Source organism: Phyllobates terribilis, unplaced genomic scaffold (genome assembly GCF_046119375.1).
Source record: "Phyllobates terribilis strain yellow unplaced genomic scaffold, ASM4611937v1 Scaffold_5__5_contigs__length_657084704, whole genome shotgun sequence".
Classification (NCBI taxonomy): domain Eukaryota; kingdom Metazoa; phylum Chordata; class Amphibia; order Anura; family Dendrobatidae; genus Phyllobates; species Phyllobates terribilis.
Window position 1 is genome coordinate 575,192,336 of NW_027362765.1, and position 19,660 is coordinate 575,211,995.

General features: G+C 42.7%; 1 protein-coding gene across 2 annotated transcripts in view; it reads left to right on the plus strand.

Moving 5' to 3' along the window:
• Positions 1-19,660, plus strand: part of OGDHL (oxoglutarate dehydrogenase L) — a 117,887-nt gene that overhangs the window by 23,567 nt on the left and 74,660 nt on the right. For both annotated transcript variants that reach the window (XM_073685962.1, XM_073685963.1), the window contains exon 2: positions 2,172-2,397. In XM_073685962.1, the coding sequence (XP_073542063.1) occupies positions 2,194-2,397 (204 nt within the window). In that variant the 5' untranslated portion in view covers positions 2,172-2,193. The remainder of the gene's footprint in view (positions 1-2,171; positions 2,398-19,660) is intronic.

The window sequence follows — 19,660 nt, forward strand, 5'->3', positions numbered from 1 at the left end:
CTGTGTGAAAAAGTGATTGCCCCTTAAACCTAATATCTGGATGGACCTCCCTTAGCAGCAACAACTGCAATCAAGCATTGGCGATAACTGGCAATGAGTCTTTTCCAACGCTCTGGAGGAATTTTGGCCCACTCATCTTTGCAAAATTGTTGTAATTCAGCCACATTGGAGGGTTTCTGAACATGAACCGCCATGTCAATCGGATTAAGGACAAGACTTTGACACTCCAAAGTCCTAATTTTGTTTTTCTTAAGCCATTCAGAGGTGGACTTGCTGGTGTGTTTTAAATCATTGTCCTGTTGCATAACTTAAGCGCGCTTCAGCTTGAGGTCACTAACAGATGGCTGGACATTCTCCTTCAGGATTTTTTGGTAGACAGCAGAATTCATGGTTCCTTTTACCACAGCAAGTCTTCCAGGTCCTGAAGCAGCAAAACTGCCCCAGACCATCACACTACCACCACCATATTTTACTGTTGGTATGATGTTCCTTTTCTGAAATGCCGTGTTACTTCTACGCCAGATGTGATGGGACATACACCCTCCAAAAAGTTCAACTTTTGTCTCGTCAGTCCACAGAGTACTCTCCCAAAAGTCTTGGCGATCATCAAGCTGTTTTTTGGCAAAACTGAGACGAACCTTTGTTCTTTTTGCTCAGTAGTACTTTTTGTCTTGAAACTGCCATGCATTCCATTTTTGTGCAGTCTCTTTCTTATGGTGGTGTCATGACCACTGGACTTAACTGAGGCAAGTGATGCCTGCAGTTCTGTGGATGTTGCTGTGGGGTCATTTGTGACCTCTTGGATGAGTCTTCGCTATGCTCTTGGGGTAATTTTGGTAGGTTGGCCATTCCTGGGAAGGTTCACCACTGTTCCATGTTTTTGCCATTTGTGTATAATGGCTCTCATTGTGGTTCGCTGGAGTCCCAAAGCTTTAGAAATGGCTTTATAACCTTTTCTAGACTGCTAGATCTCAATTACTTTGTTTCTCATTTGTTCCTGAATTTCTTTGGTTTCCAGCATGATGTCTAGCTTTTGAGGATTTTTTTGACTACTTCACTTTGTCAGGCGGGTCCTATTTGAGTGATTTCTTGATTGAGAACAGGTGTGGCAGTAATCAGGTCTGTGTGACTAGGGAAATTGAATTCAGCTTTAAGGGGGGGGGGGGGGGGGCGGCGGCAATCACTTTTTCACACAGGGCCCTGTAGGTTTGGATTTCTTTTTCCCTTAATAATAAAGACCTTCATTTATAAACTGCATTTTGTGTTTACTTGTATTATCTTTGTCTAACATTTAAATTTGTTTTATGATCTGAAACATTTAAGTGTGACAAAAATGCAAAAGAATAAGAAATCAGGAAGGGGCAAACACTTCTTCACACCACTATATGCAGTGAACAAGAGTTGTATTCAGCTCAAAACGCTTTGGAGTTTTGCACATTGTTTTGAAACTAGCAATATAAGTACTATACTTTTTTAAAAAGAAAATAAGGCTGTGGAAGATTTTACCCCAGGTGTTGGACTCTCTCTCAAATTATATGTAGCCGTGGACTGGCCTATCTTGTGCACTGGGTGACCTGCAACAGAGTTTTAACCTCAATCGCGGATTGATGAGAGAGTTTAATATAGTTAGAAATAATTCCTACAACCCAAGTGGTAATCGATCACTTTTCAAGAGTTTGGGGAATAGAGCAAAGAATGTTACATTTTGATCCTTCAGGACAATAAGGGGTTACTCTATCTTATAAATTGATGGCATTTAGTTAGGGTATGCCATCAGTTTATGTTCATAGGGGACTTACAAGATGGTGGCAAGTTAGCCAGTGAGGCTAGTGGCTGGTACAAGCCTGCAATGACCACTGAGTTATTTTTCTGGAAACATTTCCTAATGTAATTGCTGAATACCAAAATGTCACTAGCCTTGGTGAATCAGAAGATCTAGTTTATACCATTTCTCAATGAGAAGGATGAACGTAAAGAAGCATATACAGGAGTATGTGCTCACAGGTATTGAGGAAGCATCATCCTGCCAAACCCACGGAGAGAAGTAATGGCCGCAGCTCAGTGTAATGCAGAAACATAGAGCACAAGACAAAACGTGTTTGAGTCTAAAGAGTTGTGTGTGACCTTATAGTTATATTTAGTTCTGATTTTAAATTCATTTTCTTTCCTAGGTAAATGACTAAATGAATCAAGATGATCAGGACATTTGCTGTTAAGTTAAAACCATGCTGCATTGGCGTGCTGGCAAAACAGAATGTCATTTCCAAGACCTCTTGGATACAACGTTGCTGTGTACAGTCATCTGGAGCCAAAGAGCCATTCTTAAGTGGCATCAACTCAAGTTATGTGGAAGAGATGTATTATGCATGGCTGGAGAATCCAAAAAGTGTCCATAAGGTATGTGGCATGGGACACAATCTCTTACTTTAGAGATTTGATTTTCCTGTTAAAGAAAATACAGCCAAACGCAGAAAATCGCACTTAAGTCTACGACAAGTCGCACTCGACTTGCAACCAGTGACTGAAACTCGAAGACATCTGGAAACATCTGTAACTCTGTGTTGCAGTTGCGATTCATTGCAGGTTGCAATGTGAATGGTGCATGTGTAGCCCTAACCCAAGGCCGCCATAGGCATGATATATTATACCTGGGCTACACATGCACCATTTGAGATTGCGGTGTCAATTGTTACATGTCACATACGACTTAACTGTCATAGACATCAGTGCGATTGGGACTTAAGTGCGACTTGTCTGTGTTTGACTATTTTTTTTCTTCTTCAGCAAAATCAAAGCTCTAAAATAGTTTAAATGTTTTTGGTTGCTCGACTTGTTTGAGAATTGCTGTCACACAACGTGTCTCCATGTAACCACAGACTTATCCTCACTTACATTTCTTACTACATATTCAACAGTAAAAAAGATAATTGGGCTGATTTACTGACACTGTCTAATTTTTAGACATTGCAAATTTATACTAGACCGTTTTAAAATTCACCAAATTTATCAAAATGGCTCAGGTTGTTTGGCACATCTTTAGACTGTCTTGGTTACACCACCTATTAGTTGATTTACTTTGGTGTGATAATTTACGCCAAGTTTCGGCACACAGAATCCCAAAAGACGTTATACTCTTTCTGCTTGCAAACTACACCCCTTCCTAATAGGCCATACCCTAGAGTGTAAGACTTAATGTGGTGCGTGGCTAATGGACACAGTATTCTGGCTTAAGTGGAGGGAAAAAACCAAACATAATTGGCTCAGAAATTCAGACCCAGTGAGCGCAGTTGGTTGTGCTGCTCCTTTATATGGGAGTTGAGTGATTGTCCCTTGCTGTTTTTGTGACTCCCCTGTTATTATGACTGCCTTCACAGATATTGTCACTGATACTCAGAAATCATGGGACACCTTGTTGTCGGGTTAACTGACATGTTTGATTGTTAACTTGTTCTGCAGTTTGCTACTGTATGTACTGTGATACGCGGAGAATTAAATCCTATTCCAAAATGTTTCTTAGCCAAAATTACGTGTGCGGTCCTCCTGACATCGGTGTTGGGATTAGTGTAATCATTGATCCTATAAGTTTAACATATCATATGCCGCTGTCAATGATGTTCGGGTATCGGATATGAAATCAGTATGTTGTGCCCAGACAACCCCTTTAAACACCGGTTTATTTATTTTACTCACTTATATAGCACCATTAATTCCACAGCGCTTTACAGACATTATGGACACTGTCCCCATTGGGGCTCACAATCTAAATTCCCTATCAGTATGTCTTTAGAGTGTGGGAGGAAACCGGAGTACCCAGAGGAAACCCACGAAAACACAGTGAGAACATACAAACTCCTTGCAGATGTTGTCCTTGGTGGGATTTGAATCCAGGACTCCAGCGCTGCAAGGCTGCAGTGCTAACCACTGAGCCACCATACATTGCTAACCACTGAGCCACCATGCTGTCCAAGTTTATCACTTTATCTATACTGTAAAAGATTATGCACTATGGAACCCTGTGTTGTTTTTTCCTCTACTTCTCTAGATGCCTCCCAAACTGTAAGGTGCCACCTAATTGTTAAGACACAGCTGGGCTGGTGGTCTTCACATAATAGTCTTCAAGTTGTGCAGTGTTTTCTCCAGTTGCAGAAATACTTGGTTTAGCTACTTCTGACGTATTTTGGACTGCAATAACAAAAGGAATAAGAGGCCGATTCATTAAAGTAGATGCATCACACTCCTGGTGTAAAATACCTTAATAAGGTGCAATATTATTTGTGCGTCTCAGAAATTGTGCAAAAATATTGTGACTTTTGGTGTTTTCACCTCAATTCTGGCCAGCTACCCTAAAATAAGCAGAGCATGGACGGAGCAGAGCTACGCCCACTCATGTCGGTGCATGAAAAGTTCTGCCACTTTAGTGGTATAACTTACTGCAGAGATGTACTCCAGTCCCCCTCACTGGAGTAACATTTCTGCTGGAGGCAGTCGGCACTTGTAATATGCGTATAAATCAGACGAGTGCACTCCGATAAATCAGATTACACTCTGACCAATGTTCTAAAATGAGGCAGTGCAGTTCTGCATATTTTTTTCAGCTGCATTTAGCATGAGAAAAAAATAGCAGCATGCAGCAATTTCACTCTGAAATCGGACAGTGCGAGGGGAAAAAAATCGCATGTCGTATGGACCACCAGTATAGTGTCCGATTTTTACGGATACATTGCAATTCTGTAAGATCGGAAACTGTAAATAGTCCTGAAAAAAAATAACCCCTTAACGACCGCTGATATCCATTAAAACGGCAGCCTTTAAGGGGCCGTATTCCCTCTTTGCCGTTTTAAAAAAGGGCGATCGGGAATAAGGCTGTAGCGGCGCCCCCCAGAGTTGGAAAATCTCTGGGGTCTCAGCTACCGCTTGGAGAACATGACCAGGGCCAGATTTTCCGGTCTCCAATCACAAAAAAAACCTGTGCCCCCTATTAAAACATTTCTCTCTCTTCTGACATGATATACATGTCAAAGGAGAAAGAAATGTTGTGCCCCAGTCCCACCTGCTCCGTCCCTCGGCTCTCCACATAATCTTCCTGGAAAAAAAATGGCGGGCGCAGTGCGCCGGCCGAGATCTGCCGGCCGGAACCCGGCAACAGTAGGGAATTTTTCCTATTGGTTCCTTTTGATCACTGTGATAGACCCTATCAGTAATAAAAGCCAAAAATTAATAAATCAAATCCCCCTTTGTCATCCCCTAACTTAGATAAAAATTATAAAATATATACAGTACAGACCAAAAGTTTGGACACACCTCATTTAAAGATTTTTCTGTATTTTCATGACTTTGAAAATTGTACATTCACACTGAAGGCATGAAAACTACGAATTAACACATGTGGAATTATATACTTAACAAAAAAGTGTAAAACAACTGAAAATATGTCTTATATTCTAGGTTCTTCACAGTAGCCACCTTTTACTTTCATGACTGCTTTGCACACTCTTGGCATTCTCTTGATGAGCTTCAAGAGGTAGTCACCGGAAATGGTCTTCCAACAATCTTGAAGGAGTTCCCAGAGATGCTTAGCAGTTGTTGGCCCTTCTGCCTTCACTCTGCGGTCCAGCTCACCCCAAACCATCTTGATTGGGTTCAGGTCTGGTGACTGTGGAGGCCAGGTCATCTGGTGTAGCACCCCATCACTCTCCTTCTTGGTCAAATAGCCCTTACACAGCCTGGATGTGTGTTTGGGGTCATTGTCCTGTTGAAAAATAAATTATGGTCCAACTAAACGCAAACCGGATGGAATAGCATGCCGCTGCAAGATGCTGTGGTAGCCATGCTGGTTCAGTATGCCTTCACTTTTGAATAAATCCCCAACAGTGTTACCAGCAAAGCACCCCCACACCATCACACCTCCTTCTCCATGCTTCACGGTAGGAACCAGGCATGTAGAGTCCATCCGTTCACCTTTTCTGCATCGCACAAAGACACGTTGTTTGGAACCAAAGATCTCAAATTTGGACTCATCAGACCAAAGCACAGATTTCCACTGGTCTAATGTCCATTCCTTGTGTTCTTTAGCCCAAACTCGTCTCTTCTGCTTGTTGCCTGTCCTTAGCAGTGGTTTCCTAGCAGCTATTTTACCATGAAGGCCTGCTGCACAAAGTCTCCTCTTAACAGTTGTTGTAGAGATGTGTCTGCTGCTAGAACTCTGTGTGGCATAGACCTGGTCTCTAATCTGAGCTGCTGTTAACCTGCGATTTCTGAGGCTGGTGACTCGGATAAACTTATCCTCAGAAGCAGCGGTGAGTCTTGGTCTTCCTTTCCTGGGGCGGTCCTCATGTGAGCCAGTTTCTTTGTAGCGCTTGATGGTTTTTGCAACTGCACATGGGGACACTTTCAAAGTTTGCCCAATTTTTCGCACTGACTGACCTTCATTTCTTAAGGTAATGATGGCCACACGTTTTTCTTTACTTAGCTGCTTTTTTCTTGCCGTAATACAAATTCTAACAATCTATTCAGTAGGATTATCAGCTGTGTATCCACCAGACTTCTGCACAACAAAACTGATGTTCCCAACCCCATTTATAAGGCAAGAAATCCCACTTATTAAACCTGACAGGGCACACCTGTCAAGTGAAAACCATTTCCGGTGACTACCTCTTGAAGCTCATCAAGAGAATGCCAAGAGTGTGCAAAGCAGTCATCAAAGCAAAAGGTGACTACTTTGAAGAACCTAGAATATAAGACATATTTTCAGTTGTTTCACACTTTTTTGTTAAGTATATAATTCCACATGTGTTAATTCATAGTTTTGATGCCTTCAGTGTGAATGTACAATTTTCATAATCATGAAAATACAGAAAAATCTTTCAATGAGAAGGTGTGTCCAAACTTTTGGTCTGTACTGTATATATTTTTTTCCATTCGTTGGGGTTGGGGTTTGGGTTAGTGTTAGGGTTATGTTGGAGTTGGTGTTGAGTTGGAGTTGGGTTTAGGGTTGAGGTTGTGTTAGGATTGGGGTTAGGTTTGCGGATAGGGTTGGAGTTAAGATTGTTTTTTTTTTTTCAAAAGTAAAAAAAAAAAAAAAAAAAAAGATATGACTACACGTGTTGAGCGCAAGTACTCGCTACTCGAGTTTGCATCGTGTGCTCGGGTATGCACCGAGTATCGTGGGTATTCGATTGACATGCTTGAGTTCCCACCCCACATGTTTCGCTGCTGTTAGACCTTCAAAAAAAACACACGGGGATTGCCTGCCATACATGAGCGATCCCCGCATGTTTATTTTTGAGTGTCTAACAGCCCCAAAACATGCGGGGTGGGGACTCCAGCATGTCACTTGAGCACTCGCGTGCGTCAGAGCTGTGGTATCGTGATTGCAGACAGACGCTTCCAGCGCTAACACAGCTCTGACCTCGTGCATATGTACGATCTCACCCAGATGCCAAAGCTGTGAGCGCAGCGGCAAAATCACTGACACTCTTCCCGTGCTTCTCAGCACTCTGTTCCCTGCGCTCGCTGTCAGACCTGTGTGAGCATGTGGGGCATACGTTGTGCACACTGGGGGTGGGGAGGTGGGGGGAAATCTTATGATGACCAGAACTGCGCATTCTTGGCCAGCTGATCGGCCACTGGGATGACTGAATTGAATAACGCCAGGGGGCATACTTCAGAAGATAAAAGCTTGGTATTTTTTGAATGGAGCATAATTTTTAATAACTGTAAATTACAAAAACATTTCTCTAATAACCCACCATGACAGCACACCAGAGGATGTAACTCCACCCTAATAGGGACAGGAAATATGAAGAGGTTTAAATAGCTCCTCCCACATCCTCCCTCCAGTGTTATTTCCTTTCCCTATCAGGGATGAAGAGGTCATCCCCGGTGTGCTGGGCCGGCGACAGGCACTGGGGAGAAAACTACAAGCTGGGCAGCGGAGGATCGAGCGATTTACCTCTCCTCCTCACATGCGCTGCCCCCATCTCCTCTGAATTCGGGACCCCCTCCTCCAGTCCGCGCCTTCGGGCAAAGTCAGCAGGATATTCTGGTCGGAGGCCTCTCTGAGCTCTCCGGCCCATCTCCTCCTCCTCTCTCCACCGCTGGATGTGCGGGCGATGCCGGTCTCCGGGATGTGGAGCACACGCCGCTGCACCGGAAGTGACACCGGGCGGTGGATGATGACGTCACTTCCGGTGGTTATGCGGTCCATGGTGGAAAGCGGCGATAGCCGCCGGTGATCACACCTGTCTTCACCTGGACACCGGGGGAGGAGCCCTCTAATCAGAGGGAGGCGTTTGTCCAGTCGCCCATAAAGGAGCCCTGGACATGAAGACATCTGCAGGTAGGACAAAACCATGTCTGTTGAAGCGTCTTCTTGCTCTGCATCTGTAGAGCCCAGCGCCGGTCCGGTCCCAGTAAGTATGGCACTGGTAGTCCATCTCCCTGATGCAGGTAATAGTGATTATAGCTCCCTTTCCTTTCTCCCCTCTCTGATAGGGGGACAAGGAACCTGCATCTGGAGACAAAGCTAAACCGTCACGCAGATGTCCCATCTGTACAAAAAAGCTATCGTCCTCCCATAGAAAGCCCCTATGCAAGGACTGTATGGAGAAAATTATCAGGCAGGAACAGCCTTCCTTAATGGAAGAAATAAAGGGGATTGTACGTCAAGAAATCAAATCCTCCTTAGCCTCAGTCGCTCTCCCTACACCCTCACCTAGTCAGGATACTACATCTACTTCTCCAACAGCCAAAAAGAGGAAGATCAGCCCTCCAGAGGGAAGGGAGGAAGATTCTCAAGATGCGTTATATATCTTGGAAGATCTTCCAGAGGAAGGTGAACTGAGTCCAACTCCTGATAACTCTCAGCGAGAAAGATATTACTTTCCATTAGATAGCTTGGAAGAACTCCTTACGGCAGTAAGGAGAACTATGGAGGTCGAGGAAGAAAAGGTTCCCCAGACAGTACAGGATCAGATGTTTGTGGGGCTGCGTTCCAGGATGAAACTGGTGTTCCCTATACACCAGAGTATTAGGGACTTAGTCCTAGAGGAATAAGAGTCTAGAAAAGAGGTGGAATACCCCTACGGAGTTAAAGGATAGGTTTTCTGTAGACAACGAGACAGCAGAATGATAGTTGAGTTGATATCCAGATTGCACGAGTGGCAAAGAAGACAACATTGCCCTTTGAAGATTCCTCTCAACTAAAGGACCCCTTGAAATGCAAGATGGAGGGACTACTCAGGAAATTCTGGGAAACCTCTGCAGCCCTATTAAGCATCAATGCAGTCTCTATGGGTGTAGCTCGATCAATGGCTCGTTGGCTAGATCGACTGGAGGAACACCTAGTCTCGGGCACCCCCAGAGAAGACATCTTAGCATCCCTACCGCTTCTCCAGAAAGCTACGGGGTTTTTAGCAGATGCTTCTGCAGAATCGGTGAGAGTGGCGGCAAGAGCATCTGGGTTATCAAACTCTGTGAGACGAGCCCTATGGTTAAAATCCTGGAGCGGTGATGTGGCATCAAAGATGAAATTGTGTTCCATCTCCTTTAAAGGGAAATACATGTTCGGGCCAGCCCTAGATGATCTTCTCGAGACCGCTTCAGACAAGAAGAAAGCCCTCCCGGAACTTAGAAATGTAAGGAAGAGGCCCTTTCTTCCTTCACAGGAGCAGACCCCTCAGTATAGGGGTAAACGGAAAACAGGTCGGTGGAGCTACCCAAAAGGAAGAGGCGGCAAAAATCTTTTTCTCTCCCAAAATCAACGTCAGAACAAAGCATGACGTCAGGACAGTCTTGGGCCGCATCTCGAACTTTCTCCCTCAGTAGAGAGAAATCTGCTCAGACCCATAGGTCTTGAGGGCAGTCGAGTTTGGAGTAAAAATAAAATTCTCCTATCCTCCACAGAGAGTAAAGTTAACGTGGCTCTCTTCTCAAAGTCTGCAGGCCACCCTGATTTCCAGTCTAACAGACCTATTATCCTCAGGGGTAATATCCCTGGTTCCTACAGGGGAGATGAGCAGAGGACATTATTCCAATCTCTTCCTAATAAAAAAACAAATGTCTCACTCCGGATTATAATCGATCTAAAACCACTGAATCCATATATCCACTATCAGAGATTCAAGATGGAATCCATCAGATCGACGGTCCCTCTGATAGGACAGAACCATGTCATGGCCATAATCGATCTCCAGGATGCATACTACCACATCCCCATACACCCACTTTACAGGAAGTTCTAAAGATTCGCAGTGGCTCAGGGGGAACAGATAGTCCACTTCCAGTTCAATGTTCTCCCATTCGGGATATCATCATCCCCACAAATATTTACAAAGATCATGGCAGAAGTCATGGCTTATATAAGGGGTCAGAATGTTTTAATAGTACCATACCTCGACGACCTGTTATTAATCGGCCCCTCCGTACCATTGCTCCAAGAGCATATACAGTTGACCACTCAGATCCTATCTTCTCTGAGCTGGTTAGTGAACCACAAAAAATCGGATATGGTTCCCTCCATGACAAAAATGTTTCTAGGAGTGCTATTGGATTCCCACAGCCAGATGTCGTTTCTACCCAAACAAAAACAGGTCATGCTAAAAGCAAAGATCAATGTCCTAAGAAGCAGGAGATTGGTATAATTGAGAACTGCCATGTCGGTCCTCGGATCTATGACATCCTGTATCCAGATGGTGGCCTGGGCTCAGGCACATACCCGAATATTAGAGACCCACATACTTATGAATTGGGACGGATCTCCACGGTCTCTGAACAGGAGAATTCCTATACCACCACGGGTAAAAAACTCTCTATTCTCGTGGCTGAGCATGAAGAATCTTAAACAGAGGAGTACCATGGATCCAGAATCCACGAGTAACCTTAAGAGTGGATGCCAGCGGGAAGGGATGGGGAGCCATAGTCTCCCAGGAGCTATTCCAGGATATATGGTCCAAAGAGGTGAGCCAGCGCTCATCAAATATCAGAGAATTAAATATCATCACAGTAGCCCACCTTCGCCATCAGGGGGGCACAAGACACGAAAGCTTAAAAGCAGTCTCTGCGAGAATATTTTCCTGGGCCGAAGAACATCTTCTATCCCTGTCGGCTCTTCATATCAAAGGTTCAGTCAACGTCCAGGCCGATTTCTTAAGCAGAACAAAGATTCATCCAGGAGAGTGGAGTCTAAACGCAGATGTCTTCCAGATGTTAATCGAAAGATGGGTCTATCCAGAGGTAGATCTCTTCGCCGGACACCAGAACGTGAAGGTACCTCAATATTTCTCCCTGGATGCAAACGACCCTTGCATTGGTGTAGACGCATTTGCTCACCAATGGGAATTCAAACTAGCGTTTGCCTTCCCTCCCGCTACCTATCCTTTCAAAAACCCTGCAAAAGATAAGGACCGAAGGGATCAGAGTAATCCTAGTGGCTCCTCTCTGGCCAAAAAGAAGTTGATTCGGTACGTTAACCAGTCTGAGTGTGGAGGGCCCTCTAATCCTTCCTCCCATCAGAGATCTTCTTCTCCAGGGACCGATTCACCATCCGGACCCCGAGAGACTACAGCTAGCTGCCTGTCTTCTGAATTCCTGATATTAAAAACAAAAGGCCTCTTAGACAAAGTCATCAAAACTCTCCAGAAGAGCAGGGAACTTGTAACGAACACCATTTACCATAAGATCTGGAAGACTTTCTTAAAGTGTTGTGCGCCTACTCACCCAGACCCTCATAGAGACGATGTAGCACAAATTCTGGATTTCCTACAAGAAGGTCTGGACAAAGGCCTCAGACCTAGTACCCTTAAGGTCCAGGTAGCAGCGCTAAGCTCGTACTTTGATCAAAGCCTAGCTGAACATCAGTGGGTGAAGAGATTTATGACAGCAGCCACCCGGATCCACCCTAGAGTAACAGACTTGATTCCCCCCTGGGAACTTAACATTGTCCTGATGGGGTTAACCCTTCCACCCTTTGAGCCCTTATTAGCCATAAGACTTAACAGGCTGGCCTGGAAAACGGCTTTCCTGGTTGCAATAACTACAGCAAGGAGAGTGTGTGAACTACAGGCCCTTTCAGTCAACGAACCCTACCTGAGAATCCTGGAAGATCGTCTGATTTTCCGACTTGACCCTTCATTTTTACTTAAAGTGGTTTCGAATTTCCACAGATCTCAGAAAATAATTCTTGTATCTTTTTGTGACAACCCAAAAAACGAGAAAGAAATGGAGTGCCACACTCTGGATGTTCGGAGAATAGTACTGCACTATCTTCAGGAAACAGAAGAAAGAAGGAAAGGCAAGAACCTATTTGTCCATACACAAGATCCAAACAGAGGAAAGAAAGCAGCAAAATCCACAGTAGCCAACTGGATTAAGAGGGCAATTACGGAGGCTTACCAAATCCAAGATCTGCCTCCTCCTGAAAAGCTCAAGGCCCATTCTACAAGGGCGATATCTGTCTCCTGGGCTGAGAAAGCCAGTGCATCCATAGAACAGATTTGCAGAGCTGCTACATGGTCCTCAATTCATACTTTTTTCAAACACTACTGACTAGATCTAATGTCCGTTGGAGATTTAACCTTCGGAAGGCAGGTCCTTCAGGCTGTTGTCCCTCCCTTGTATATCTTTGGTATACCTCCTGTGTGATGTCGTGGGGGTTTTTAGATAAGATAAAAACCGAATTACCCATAAGTCTAATTCTAATAACCCACTACGACAGCACGGGTAATTCCCTCCCCTTTGCTTATTGTTTCTACGACAGTCGGATCAGTAGAAATAAAAATTAATTTGTAGCATCTATACTCTTGTGGTCCTTTGTAATAACACTGGAGAGAGGATGTGGGAGGGGATATTTAAACCTATTCATATTTCCTGTCGTGGTAGGTTATTAGAAACCTAATTACCGGTAAGTCTAATTCTATTTTCCACCTTTTAATGCTTAGTTAAAGGGGTTGTTCCACCATAAAGAATATATTTAAGTGGTTTGCACCTGATAATGAATGAGGCTGCTGGGGTAAGATGTGCCTAATTCATTATGACTGGCGTACACAACATCCGTCTTACTGAGTTGGGGCATAAGACATCACTAAGTATCTGCCGCTCCTCTGCTGACCATTCCCTAGTCTCCCACGGGTCTCTGTTCACCTGAGTCCAGTGACGATGTATTCATATAATGCATGACCACTGTAGTCATAGTGGTGACCTGACTGGTGTCATCAGTTAACTGATAAAGCCAGTGATTGTCAGCAGCGGTCATGTGTCGACACATGTCATTGCATCTTGGTAAAAAAGAGACTAATGGGTGACCAGGGAGCATCGGCACTAGAGGCACAGGGGATTGGTAAGCAGAGGGTTGGTAATCCGTTGTCCTCTATAATGCCTCTGTGTCCCCCTCATGTATACTATATTCTTGTTAGTTTTACTTTTCAGTTTCCTTTTTAGTCTAACTCTTTTTTTGACCTTTTGGAAAATGAGTTTACTGTGTGCTTATTTTATATTGAGGGCTTCTCTTTTATTCCAGAGGCATCTCCAGCATTGGCATTATTCTCCTGAAAGCCTGTTTTATAAAGCATTTTAGGCCTGATGGCAAAATCTTCCATTAACTCTATTTATGACATTGATGTATTTCTGTCTGAATGATACTCAAGCATTTTAAGCTGCTCAATGTGACTTTAAACAGTTTTATTCCAGCGGTCCTTTGTCTGGGGCATATTAATTCTATTTGGAGACATGATTCAGACCAGGAATCAATCTTTGCAGCTCAGTAAATCCCCCTCCAATTGTCTGAATTATTTATTGTGCATCCTACAACTTTATCCTTTCAACACAACCTGTTTTATTCAAACGTTTCATTTTCCAGATTTAATATTATCATTTATTCTATCTCTCTATTCTACAGTTAGGTAAAATAATGCCGGTTGGATCATAGAAACCTCTCCTGTCCATTGTACTAAGGCACCTGGACGTTATATACATTGGCCCCCTGCTCAGGACCCCAGACTATTAGCTAGGACTAGAAAACACTAAAAACTGGACTTGTGTAATATCAAATTTTTCTGCAGGATAAATAGTGGATGGTCAATAATTTAAGGAGATGAACGTAAAATTATTCCATAGATAGACAAAGCAAGATTGTTGTCTCACCCCATGTAGTGGAAAAGCGTGGCAAGGTTCAGTCCCAGCTAGTCCAAAAGAATAGATGAGCCAGCATTCGCAATGTAGTAAAATAAATCTCCAGCTTTATCTTGGAAAAACCATGGCCCATAGACCTACACCATAGACACAAGTTTCACTACATTACGCGTTTCGGGCCAATATGCCACTTGGTTATAGCACAAGTGAACAGGAAACACTGTTTTAAAATATGGTCGGTGAGTCTCATACGGGAGCCCAGTGCGATTCACATAAGAATTGATGATTGGTGTATATTTTGTTATTAAATAGATATTTCATGTGTAATATCTAATCCATTAGGATGACATGTATGTAATACTGATATGAAGTCAATATATCTGAGTTATGTGCAGAAATTTTACCTCTCTAGTGCTATCCTGAAGAGATCTAAATGTAATATTTGCTTTTCTATTGTCTGTTTTTATATTTTGTAAATATGTACAGAACGGTAAGTAAATCGGGCACTTCAGAAAGTTTTATCCTGGGTTTCAACTCCCCAGTTGCCAAATTTGGGGCAGATTGGTCCAGTCGTTTGGCTGTAAATTTAGTGTTTGTGTTTCATTTGTTTGGCAACTATCTTGGTCTAATTGCATGGCCATATATAATTATTTGCGTTTTGTGTTAATTTTGTTTTCTTTTGGCAAATATGTTAATAACAATAGGTCTTAGAGAGCTGAAACCTAATGTAAAGCTTCCGAAACGCCTGTTTTACCTATGTGGCAAATTTGGCGGAGATTGGTTCAGTCGTTTGGCCATAAATTAATATTTGTCTGTGTTCCATTTTTTAGGGGGGGGTGGAGAATATATTAAACAGTAGGTTCAAGAGAGCTGAAATCTGGTCCAAAAACTTTTTGGAGGTGCCTGATTTACTTATGTGCCACATTTGGTGCAGATTGGTCTAGTCGTTTGGCCGTACATAAAAAGTGGACATAAAGAATTTTTTTTTTTTTTTTACTGTGTGTGTGTGTGTGTGTGTGTGTGTGTGTGTGTGTGTGTGTGTGTGTGTGTGTGTATATATAGATACAATGGCATGTAAAAGTTTGGGCACCCCTGGTGAAAAGTACTGTTATTGTGAACCACTAAGCAAGTTGAAGATTAAATAATCTCTAAAATGCCTAAAGTTAAAGATGACACAGTTCCTTTTGTATTTTAGGCAAAAAAAAAAAATTGTATTTTTTTACATTTTAAAAATTACAAAAATGAAAATGGGCCGTTATAAATGTTTGGGCACCGATGGAGATTTGTGTGCTCAGATAACTTTGACCAAGGTTTCTGACCTTAATTAGCCTGTAAGCATTATGGCTTGTTCACTATCATTGTTGTGAAAGGCGACGTGATGCAAATTTCCCAGCTTTATAAAAACCCAGCCTCCTCTAACCTTGTACCAAGAAGCAGCAGCCATGGGTTCTTCTAATCAGCTGTCTAGCACTCTGAAAATGAAAATGGTGGACGCCCACAAAGCAGGAGAAGGCTATAAGAAGATAGCAAAGTGTTTTCAAGTTGCCCTTTCCTCAGGTCGGAATGTAATTAAGAAATGACAGTTAACAGGAACAATGGAAGTCAAGATGCGGTCTGGAAGACCAAGCAAAATTTCAGTGAGAGCTGCTCATGGGATAGCTAGAGAGGCAAATTGGAACCCCTGCTTGACTGCAAAAAACCTTCAGAAAGATTTAGCAGGACTCTGGCATTGTGGTACATTGTTCTACTGTTCAGACACTGCACAAATGTGGCCTCAGAAGAGTCATCAGAAGAAAACCTCTCCTGTGTCCTCACCATAAAATTCAGCGTCAGAAGTATGCAAAAGAACATCTAAACAAGCCTGATGCATTTTGGAAACAAGTCATTTGGACCGATGAGGTTAAAACAGAACTCTTCGGCCACAATGATCAAGGTATGTGTGGAGAAAAAATTGCACAGAATTTCAGGAAAAGAGCATCTTGCCAACCATTAAGCATGGGAGTGGATCAATCATGCTTTGGACTTGTGTTGCAGCCAACGGCACTGGGAAGATTTCACGGGTAGAGGGAAGAATGGATTCAATGAAATTTCAACAAATTCTTGATGTAAACATAACACCATCTGTAAAAAAGCTGAAGTTGAAAAGCTGATGGCTTTTACAAATGGATAATAATCCTAAACATATTTTAAAATCTACAATAGACTACCTCAAAAGGCACAAGCTGAATGTTTTACCATGGCCGTCACAGTCCCCTGATCTGAACATCATTGAAAATCTGTGACTACACCTCAAAATAGCAGTGCATGCAAGATGATCAAGGAATCTCACAGAACTGGAAGAATTTTCCAAGGAAGAATGGATGAAAGTCCCTCAAACAAGAATTGAAAGACTCTTGGCTGGCTACAAAAGCGTATATAAGCTGATAAACTGTGATACTTGGAAAAGGGGGTGCTACTAGGTACTAGTCATGCATATATATATTTTGTCTATATACAGTTATATGAAAAAGTTTTGGGCACACCTATTAATCTTAAGCTTAATGTTTTCTTAAAATTGGTGTTTTTGGAAAAGCTATTTCAGTTTGATATATGTAATAACTGTTGGACACAGTAATGTTTCTGCCTTGAAATGAGGTTTATTGTACTAACAGAAAATGTGCAATCTGCATTCAAACAAAATTTGACAGGTGCATAAGTATGGGCACCCTTATCATTTTCTTGTTTTAAATACTCCTACCTACTTTTTACTGACTTACTAAAGCACTTTTTTTTGTTTTGTAACCTCATTGAGCTTTGAACTTCATAGCCAGGTGTATGCAATCATGAGAAAAGCTACTTAAAGTGGCCACTTGCAAGTTGTTCTCCTGTTTGAATCTCCTCTGAATAGTGGCATCATGGGCTCCTCAAAACAACTGTCAAATGATCTGAAAACAAAGATTATTCAACATAGTTGTTCAGGGGAAGGATACAAAAAGCTGTCTCAGAGATTTAACCTGTCAGTTTCCACTGTGAGGAACATAGTAAGGAAATGGAAGAACACAGGGACAGTTCTTGTTAAGGCCAGAAGTGGCAGGCCAAGAAAAACATCAGAAAGGCAGAGAAGAAGAATGGTGAGATCAGTCAAGGACAATCCTCAGACCACCTCCAGAGAGCTGCAGCATCAACTTGCTGCAGATGGTGTCACTGTGCATCGGTCAACTATACAACGCACTTTGCACAAGGAGAAGCTGTATGGGAGAGTGATGCGAAAGAAGCCGTTTCTGCAAGCACGCCACAAACAGAGTCGGCTGAGGTATGCAAAAGCACATTTGGAGAAGCCAATTTCTTTTTGGAAGAAGGTCCTGTGGACTGATGAAACCAAGATTGAGTTGTTTGGTCATACAAAAAGGCGTTATGCATGGCGGCAAAAAAACACAGCATTCCAAGAAAAACACTTGCTACCCACAGTAAAATTTGGTGGAGGTTCCATCATGCTTTAGGGCTGTGTGGCCAATGCCGGCACCGGGAATCTTGTTAAAGTTGAGGGACGCATGGATTCCACTCAGTATCAGCAGATTCTTGACAATAATGTTCAAGAATCAGTGATAAAGTTGAAGTTACGCAGGGGATGGATCTTTCAGCAAGACAATGATCCAAAACACCGCTCCAAATCTACTCAGGCATTCATGCAGAGGAACAATTACAATGTTCTGGAATGGCCATCCCAGTCCCCAGACCTGAATATCATTGAACATCTGTGGGATCATTTGAAGAGGGCTGTCCATGCTTGGCGACCATCAAACTTAACTGAACTGGAAATGTTTTGTAAAGAGGAATGGTCAAAAATACCTTCATCCAGGATCCAGGAACTCCTTAAAAGCTACAGGAAGCGACTAGAGGCTGTTATTTTTGCAAAAGGAGGATCTACTAAATATTAATGTCACTTTTCTGGTGAGGTGCCCATACTTATGCACCTGTCAAATTTTGTTTGAATGCAGATTGCACATTTTCTGTTAGTACAATAAACCTCATTTCAAGGCAGAAACATTACCGTGTCCAACAGTTATTACATATATCAAACTGAAATAGCTGTTGCATAAACACCAATTTTTATAAAACATTAAGCTTAAGATTAATAGGGGTGCCCAAACTTTTTCATATAACTGTATATTTTGCTGACGAGTCACTCTGACTTCCCGGCGCCTGCTCTTTAGATCCGTGGTCTACACTTGTACACAGAGGGCAGGGAAATAAACATGGGAACGGCCATGAGAACTGCACATCACGGGCACTGTGACTTGCAGGGGAGGGGAGAAATATTTTAATTAAACAAGTAGGCAGGATTTCTTCCCGTCCCCCGAACGGGAACACAGCGTAACCCACAAGTAATAAAAAGCAATTTCACAGCCACAAGACCGCTAATATGGGCCATACAGGTAAGTATAGATTCACATTTCTATCACCTGTATGCCCATATTAGCGGTCTGATAGGTTCCAGGTGGGTGACAGATTCCCTTTAACTTTGACCCTTTTAGAGATCATTTCATCTTCATCTTGCTTAACTGTTCACAATAACAGTAATTTTGACCAGGGGTGCCCAAACTTTCACATGACAATGTTTACTTTCAGTAGTATTCTTTATTTAGAAGCTGCTGTCACATATATCGCCACCTCTGGAAGGTGTAATTACTCATTCGATGGCTTGAATTTTAGGATTAGATAAATCGGATGCATGAACTTGAGAAAAATTTGATTAGATAGATAAAGCTGACAAGAACATATCTGCTATGTCTGACAGATGCCTCCTAATACCAGTTTTTAACGTTCAGAATGTGCAACCTAGATATTGTAGTTGACAAAGCATATATGAAGCTAGATATGACATTTCATGTATTAGACATAAAAGTAGTACCATCAAACACTACAATAATCGTAAGATGCGTTAAATTACAATACACTATTTCTTTTTCCTCTAGCAAAATGGCGTCTGCTCGTGTGCAGTAGCTGAGCGCCGCTAGCAGCACCATGTTGCTGGAGGAGAAAGAAATTTGGGTGCAGCAGTATGGCTTGCGCAGTAGCATTTCTCAGTTGCTGAGAGATGCAACTGCGCATGCGTGGCGCCATATTGCTGCACCCAAATTCTTTTTCCGAAAGCAAAATGGCACCCACGCGTGCGCAGTAGCATCTCTCAGCAAACGAGAAATGCTACTGCACATGCGCTGGCGGCCGCGGTCATTTTGAGGAATGTAAGTTTAAATGTGACACAGAAATTACAAAGTCAGTATTTAAAATAGTAGGCAGGTCACTGAAAGCTCAATGACCTGTCAGAAGGCAGAGATAGGCATACATGAATACATAATGAGAGCACCAGAGCACGAGCATATCATTATGGCAGAAATGAAAATAAACATTATAAAAGAACCACTGGACGGATTTCATCAACAAAGGTATCCTTTTACTCAGTGTAAAGGCACCCACCTGACAATGTATGTAGTTTACTAAGCACAATCCTGCTGATAGGTGCGCCTTAAATCAGAGAGATGTGTCACTCAAAATA